Here is an 8,381-nt window from a genome sequence, read left to right on the forward strand (position 1 = left end):
ACATTTCTGAATACACAGACAAGTAACACCATGATTTGGACAGAAAATGTCCACTGTGACATGTTCACCAAGAACATGATTCAGCTGTCAGTGTTCAGCTGCATTTATAGGATGCCACAGATATTACCTCAATGCAAATATTTACAGTTGATATCCTGGATTGTGATGTGACTGGTATGATATGAGGCATCATAAACAACTACCTCTCATTTTACACTTTATTCACATTTTCAAAAGCTGTCCCAAACATGTAAACTTCTGATGTCTTAAGAGTCACATGTGCATGTGGTACCTCTTGTAAAATGTACTAAAGGTGTCCTTAAAAACATGCTTCTCATGATGTATAAGCACACCTGTATTTCAAGTTTATTATTAAAGAACATGACACATAACCCAAGCATTGATCACCAAACACCAAATTCAGCTCCAACACTGGGAAAGTCTGCAAACAACCCACCACACTGCTGAAAGTGTGTGTATGGTTTTACTTCACATTTAGCAATATTCCAGCAATATCACGATGGGGGACACTGGACTTGGGTCTCATGTTGATCAAACACTTTATAACCACCCATGCTAAAGGAGTAGAATTCATGCTCTCAAATTTTCTTCAGGTACATGCTCACCCATACTGCTTAGTGGAAACAAAACAGGCTCAGTGCTGAGGAAAATGTATATACTTTATATATTCTTTGGTTTTATGAATTTCCTGGAATCACTGACTGATTATATAAACTGTAATTATGACTTGACAACAACAACACTCAATTTCCATGTCAAACTTTCATACAACGATACATAACTGATACAGTTTCATGAATGTACAGTGGTAAACATGTACAAGGAGTGCTTTCATTGATTTTGTCCATGCCAAGCCTGGGGGTCACTTGGTAGACTTACTTTGGTGTCATAAAGAACATCATCACCCCGCCCCAGCGGTAAATTATCAACGGTACCTTACATAATTACGATCGATTTCTTAACAAACATTGGGACATGTCTTTATTTTCCGTAGTATTGAAATGGTAGTTAGGTTGAAATACACTCTCATTGCACGCTTATCAACTTAACACGACTGAGCAGAAGTAAACCGAATGCTGTTCAACTGAGAAGTTGTGCGTAAGAAAGACGTACGACCTGGTCACATAAGCTCCGCCCACTAATGATTATTCATGTTCAGTCGGGACTTAAGACCTGTCGGGGTTTAAGGGCTCTACATATCGCGCGTTCACACACAAACCATAAAACCAAGTGAATCATGATCAGAATCAAGACGACAAACGGCTACTAATCGTCTTTGAAAGTGTACATTTACGACTGACACCAAACACACGTGAGAACCGCAACTGTGCAGGGCACATCCATAATTTTACTATAACATGACTTGTATGGGAATGTTTAGGCTGCATAAAAACAATTAAATATTTCTGAGGCATATTGTTTTCAAAAGTGACGAGGAAGGCAGGATTTTGTTTTTTCATTTTTGATAGAAAAAAATGACGAGGGAAGAACACAGCTATATATATATATATTTTTTCTCTCTCAGAAATACAGCTTGGGAAGTTTAACATGTATTAATGAGTTGTAGATTCAGTCACACTCGTCCTTGCAGACACTAATTCCTATAGTGGACAAATGGATGATCGGGACGCAGCATTTTTTTTTCTAAATGGCAATAAAAATTTTACGTGCACAAATAAGAAACATTTCACTTTTTCTGTTTAGCCTTAATTTGTTGGCAACGCCTATATTTGTTCTTGGTTTTAACATTTGTAGTTCACAATCCTCTACTCTTTATCCTTGATTTACACCGAAGAACCCAGGGTGAATCTGATCAACTTGGATCCTGACTAGATTTGATCTTCAGCAACCCATGCTTGTCGTAAGAGGCGACTAACGGGATCGGATGGTCAGGCTCGCTGTCTTCGTTGACACATGTCATTGTATCCCACTTGCGTAGATTGATGCGCATGATGTTGAACCACTGGATTTTCTGATCCAGTTTCGATTATTTACAGACCTCCGCCATATAGCTGGACTATTGCTGAGTGCGGCGTAAAATCCCAGAAATGTGGTAACATCGGTTGATTCATTTGACTCATTTTTTTAGATGAATATTGAACGCACGTACTATGTCAATCGAATAAACCCATTTACACGAATGTCACGTTCACCATATAGCTATCTGTTTATTGATGTTTCGTTCACGTCATAAAAGAATAAGATTCTACGCTTCTACGATTCTGTCATGTTCCTCGAAGTATAGAAGTTCACCTCCACAAATTTCACTGTTCACATGTATTATTTCGGAATGCCTTTCTAAGACTTCACATGGATTATTATTGGGCATTGACAGTAAATATATATGGGATCCAATATGCATCAGGGCAGTTTCTTTCAGCAGAGACCATATATTATATGAACTCTACTTTCAGTGTGTTCATATTTCGCAGTAAGGAGGGTGCTTCTTGCTCGCGGAATGTTTACAAACAAACCATCGTAGCGGAAACGACCTTCACCTTGACCCGATGAGCTCAGAGGTCTTTGTTGAAAGCGCGTCCCTTTGCGAAGACTCATCATTATCGACAGGTTAGTCTGCTTGATTTTTGACGTTTCACGAATTCGCATGGTTAATAATCTCGATAAATTGTGTTCACCACATTCGTCTTCAGGCTGCCATCATAATTTGACCTGTCAGTGGATGCTTGAACTGATAATGTTCGTAGAGTTCACCGAGGAGCGATTGACGTTTGACAGGAAGGGTTCGTCACTTGTGTTTATTTACATCATGATTTTACAACCGAACCTCAACATATATATGCTGTACAGTTGTCCTCGTATGATATCAGAAACATGCACTGTCTGTCAGACCTGAGACATTGTTCTGCAAGTTCAATATATTGATACATTGCATACCTACATATATATGAACCATAACAAGCTACTAATTAGTATATCTCTGCTATGATTCATTACATTGAAACCATATTCAGTCTTAATATGTTGACTCTAGTTTCTCTGTTAGGGGTTAACAAACGTTGCTTGCAAGTGAACTGTACCACAGTCTGCACGCTCGAATAGTTCTGCTGACTCTGTAGTTTGCCCATCGACATGGAACAGGTGCGCTCACAAACACTTGCATTATGTTACTGGTTGATGCTTTGTGTCACTTTGAGAATGCGCTGTGAAGGTTGGGTTCTCGAAAGAGGACAAACGAGTCGAAGGATAGTTTTATATGAAAGGAAATGAACAGATATAAAATAGATGTCTGGATTATTTTATCAAACATGTCGGTTAGATGAGGCACGGTGGATATATGATCATATTTAAACCAAAAGGGATGATGGAAGATGTATGCCAAATGGTTACTGTGTATGGAGGCATATCACTGTTAATTATAGTTTAATGAATAATGTTTACCAATTGCTTGATAAATGTACGTCTACATGTGTGTCTGTGAGCTCACATATACGCATGTCTGTACGCATATAATGTAGCTAAGCAGGATTTGGGTAGGTTGGTTATTAAGTCGTTATATCAGAGAGATTAAATAAAACCGATAAAGTGATCAGTTTCATGACCAGATTGCCTGATTCATTTTTTTTTTATTTTGTTCATCTGGCCTGTAAAAGGACCTTAATGGAAAACGTTGTAGTTAAATTTAGACTGAACAATTTAAGGACAGAGGTAATGTTAAAAATGGGTCTTGTGAAAATAAAATGCATTGTTTCCTACAAGTCGCCCTTCACATTCCTCACATTCCTCGCATCCCCATAAAATCAAATACGAAAGGCGCATTCTGATTACTGCTTCGACGAGGCACACGGGTCATTGTGTTTTGATATATGCCCTAAATATATTTGCTTCTCTAATTCGTTTTGAGCCCGAAAACCAAGCGCTAAATATTGCCAATAATTCAGGTTACACTGGTCCCCCTTCCGCAAGGCCCGTCAGCGTAAAATAGATTTCACTGTATATTACAGTCAGCATGTTCACATTTCGTAGCTGTAACACTTAAACGGATATTTATAGACACGTTAAGCACTCCTCACGTAATGCCATGAACATGTCTTACAAACTTTTTTTGCAGGTAACCACAATAAAGACTCCTTCATTTCAACCTCTTTTCAATCATTGCCATGGAAATCAAGGTCAGCTTCAGCATCTCCATGGTGATCGCAGTGGTATTGGCAGAAGCCATGAGTTTCCTGTGGTACAACAGCAACTCTCCCTGGGGGCGGAGGATCGGTGAAAGATATCTGATTACCGCGCTTGTTTCTGATGTTGGGCTGGTGGTTCTTATGAAGTTTCTCATGGAGTGAGTATCTATCTGCTCCTAACGACAGATTCATTATTTATTACTGTATGAAGCAGCCCACCAAAAACCCCCAATCTGACTGAGATGCTTACGATATGTCTAGAATATATTTCAGGCAGTATGGATGATGCAGGAGAAATATACATATGGAAATTAATTAAGCAACACCAAATTCAAAGACACATAAAAACTTAACAAAGTTTAACGAAGTAATTTTGATGATTGATTATTCAATTTTGATGTATTGACATACAGCATGAGCTTTTCATGGGTTGATATGACGCGCGTGAAGCTTGCACAGCGCACGTGCATTGCTTTAACCTCAACTTTCGAAAAATGCACTTTTTCCCTGGGGTGTTTACAAGCGCAGGTTGTCGATTGCATTCGGTTTTTCATTCATTTCAATGTCATGGCACGTAGGAAATTATCAGAGGCCACTCGTTGGCAAATAATCGGCATGAGGAATGCTGGTATGTCTCTAAGACAAATCGGGACTCAAATCGGACGACATCATTCCATAATTTCAAAACTTTTGAAAAAATACCGGGCCACTAATGAAGTTAAAGACCTGCCTAGACCAGGAAGACCCAGGAAGACCACAGTCCGGGAGGACAGAGCTTTACTGAGACTTGTACGGCGCAGGTCCTTCGACTCGAGCTCTCGGTTGAGACAGGAGTGGCTTCCAGGGAGACCCATCTCGAACAGGACTGTTCGGAATCGTCTGAAAGCTGCAGGATACCGGGCAAGGAGGCCAATCAAGCGACCCAGACTGTCTCCAGCCCATAAGGCAGCCCGACTGGCCTGGTGTAATGACCGTTTGCACTGGAACATTGCCTCTTGGAGGAAGGTCCATTTCTCAGATGAGAGCCGGTTCTTGCTGCACATGGTGGACGGTCGTACTCGGGTCTGGAGGCAGAGGAACACAGCAATGGCTCCACGGAACATCCAGGAGACTGTGGCCTTTGGGGGAGGTTCCGTTATGGTATGGGGGTGCATTTCCATGAACTGCAAGTTGGATATCATTACCATCCGTGGCAACCTTAACGGTGTTCGTTACCAACAGGAGGTTCTTGACAGGGCTGTGGTACCTCATTTTGAGAACCATCCTCTGGCAACGAGACCCATATTTATGGACGACAATGCTAGACCTCACAGGGCGCATGCTGTAAATGATTTTTTGCGGCAAAATGCAATTGACAGAATTCCATGGCCTGCCATGAGCCCTGACCTCAACCCCATTGAACATTTGTGGGACTTTATTGGCCATCGTGTGAGGCAGAGAGACCCACCAGTCCATAATCTCAACGAATTGACGGCTGCCCTGCATGAGGAGTGGAACAGGATCCCCCAGAATCAGATCCGGAGACTCATCCAAGGAATGAGGAGGCGTCTGGAATCGGTGGTGCGTGCGCAGGGAGGACACACTAGATATTGATGAAAGTCGGTGTGCAGACTCTCAGATGACTGTTCTTTCTTTCCATGTGACATTTGTGTTAATACACCTGACAACAACGTCTGTGGATGAATAGTAAATTGTGTCCATTTTTTCATGAATTTAAGACAGTTTTAAGAATTTGGATTTCGTTGCAATAAAGCAAAGTCTTGATACTTTTTCCCTTTAAGTTGTTTGTCAGAGATCGTCTGTTGAATAAAAAAGTGTCAAACTATATCAACCCGGCATATTTTGATTGTCAGAACACTTCAAAGTTGCTCCAATAGAAAAAATTGGGGTGTTGCTTGATTAATTTCCAGGTGTATACTTTGCGCTCGCATTATTTAGAATGGATACTTCCAAGGGCGTTGAGATTGATAATACGATGTGCCGTTGAGACTGACATCCAATGGTCGGCGGAAAGAAACAAGCATTAGTTGCTTCGATATGTGTGCGATATAAATATCCTAAATGTAGTGACGAACCTATTAATCTCAATGATTTTTTACAGGAATTACTGGACAATCGGAAAATGGGAGGACGCCGCCATATTGGCCGGCTTCCTGACCTTGGTGTACATGACCCTGGAAGCCCCACACATCGTTCACAACAGCAATAGCTTCACTCACTGTTTCGTCCATTCCGTTCACAAGTTTTGTGTCATGTTTGTCATGCTGTTAGCCCTCGTTTACTTCAGGCATTACTAAACGTGACTGTGGCACCAGTTGCTCAGGCATTTAAGGTACAGCAGTTCGCTGTGTAGAGTTATGTCCCTTTGGCGGATCCAGTAGGTTCATATCGCAGGTTTAACAGTTCGAAGACTACGTTTGTTTCTGGGTTTGTCAGCACCATACTGTGCTCGTGAGTTCTTATGGAGTGGTATGTCACTGTGGACATCTCCTTGTTCACTGCCAAATGCATTCAGTCACAGGTCTGGTGCAAGTAGATTCTTTTAGCAGGCTGAAAGAAGGTTGAAAACTGTTTTCTTCCACAAATATAGACAGTTGCCCTGGAATAACGACAGTGGTATCATTGACTATTGCTGCAACAATATTTCAAGACGATGCAAATCGAAGGACCAACGTTAGTGCCCTATACGAAATCCCACCCTCACTGAATGTATAATTTTGGTGCTACAGAACCTCCCGAGGGTCATTGTATTGCAATATTCAGAACAATGGTTTTCGAAAAAGATATATGCAAATACTCACCCAGTAGAAGCAAAACTAGAACTTCTAATAGTCTCAGGTCAAGTTACGCTATACAACCAAGTAGCCAACTTTCTTTTCCTGTGCCTCTGTCATTCACCTGTTACTAGTTACTGTCGTAGTACTTAGTTTCGGTTGTACTTCATTACTATCATAGTGGTCTGAAGGCTCATTATCATTCGCTTCGACGTACAAATCCCGGCCATTTGTCATCCAGGCATGTGACGGTATCCATGGCACAAACCGTGGGAGGTATTCCTTAATCATGTTTTCACTATGAACCACTGAGTCTAACAAACCTTAGTAGAAGGTCGCGTCGGGTAACCTTTGAGCGACCTATGACCGTCCAATCAATAGCTAGACGATTAAATAAATTTAACCAATCAGACAACGGTTACTACTTTGGGATCGGAGGGACTTACGAAATATTCAGGTCACTGACACAGATCTGTCCACAAACAAAAATTCGCATATTACATTTTGGGTCTGTTGACATGGTTACCATTACGCTAATATTCCCGCAAGATGGCATCCTTGAATATTGCCCAAAACACTATTTTCAGCGACTGTTTACTCACCGTTGTCATGGTTGTAACGCGACCGTGTGCATCACCCGGAAGCGACCGTAGGCTAAATAGCATTCGGAATAGGTCGGGCACGAACCCTTTCGAGATAAAAATTCAAAGGTATGTGCGAATGTCCACTTTCGCTATTTGGTAAGCTGTGTTCTGATTGGTCAATCTCAAAGGTTACCCTGACGCGACATCCCATGAGGTTTTGTTAGATTCAGTAGTGGACTGTAACGAAAAGTACTGAAGCGAAGTTTACTTAGACTGGAATAGACTATGACATTGGCCTTTCTACCAACCCATCATCTTTAACTGGATCGACCACTTAGTGTTCTTCTTTTCTGCTGTAATGGAAAACAAGATGGAAATCCACAAGATTTGAACTACTCCCGATCGATTGTGCCCATAGCTCTCACTGATGTTGTATTGTGATAACCTGACATACCTCCTGCATTTAGAGAACCATGATTCATGTTTTATAATACGTCTTAACGTTTTGGTCATTTATAGTTGTTACTTGTTTTTACCTAATTTTCCTATACAAGTACTATGTAAACGTGTTAAGCTTACGTCTTCTGAATAAAGAGTTTACATTTTCGATGATAGATCTATGAATGTTTTATTAGAGTATGTCTTGAGAATGTTCAAGCAAAGTGATCTTCACGAAGACGGCCGTATCCGAGTGAAAGATCCGTATCTAATGAGACTGTGTAGCTCCCATCTTTTGATCACGTGGGGATTTCATGACTATTGTACGTTCTAGGTAAGTGAGTGAGTGAGTGCGTTTGGTTTTACGCCGCTTTTAGCAATATTCCAGCAATATCACGGCGGGGACACCAGAAAATGGGCCTCAC

At 41.1% G+C, this 8,381-nt stretch overlaps 1 protein-coding gene across 1 annotated transcript; it reads left to right on the forward strand.

The window, feature by feature from the left end:
* The first annotated feature begins 2,507 nt into the window (after positions 1-2,507).
* On the forward strand, positions 2,508-8,127 carry LOC137290623 (uncharacterized). The gene is made up of 3 exons (XM_067821686.1): positions 2,508-2,589; positions 4,091-4,318; positions 6,262-8,127. The coding sequence occupies exons 2-3, from the start codon at positions 4,140-4,142 to the stop codon at positions 6,455-6,457; spliced, it is 375 nt and encodes a 124-aa protein (XP_067677787.1). The 5' UTR covers positions 2,508-2,589; positions 4,091-4,139; the 3' UTR covers positions 6,458-8,127.
* The last annotated feature ends 254 nt before the right edge of the window (positions 8,128-8,381 follow it).

The sequence above is a fragment of the Haliotis asinina genome, chromosome 7 (genome assembly GCF_037392515.1).
Source record: "Haliotis asinina isolate JCU_RB_2024 chromosome 7, JCU_Hal_asi_v2, whole genome shotgun sequence".
NCBI lineage: Eukaryota > Metazoa > Mollusca > Gastropoda > Lepetellida > Haliotidae > Haliotis > Haliotis asinina.

Coding starts and splice junctions, on each gene's coding strand:
- LOC137290623 (XM_067821686.1), top strand. CDS start 4,140: ATGGAAATCAAGGTCAGCTTCAGCATCTCCATGGTGATCGCAGTGGTA. Junction 4,319..6,261: donor CTTATGAAGTTTCTCATGGA/GTGAGTATCTAT, acceptor GATTTTTTACAG/GAATTACTGGACAATCGGAA.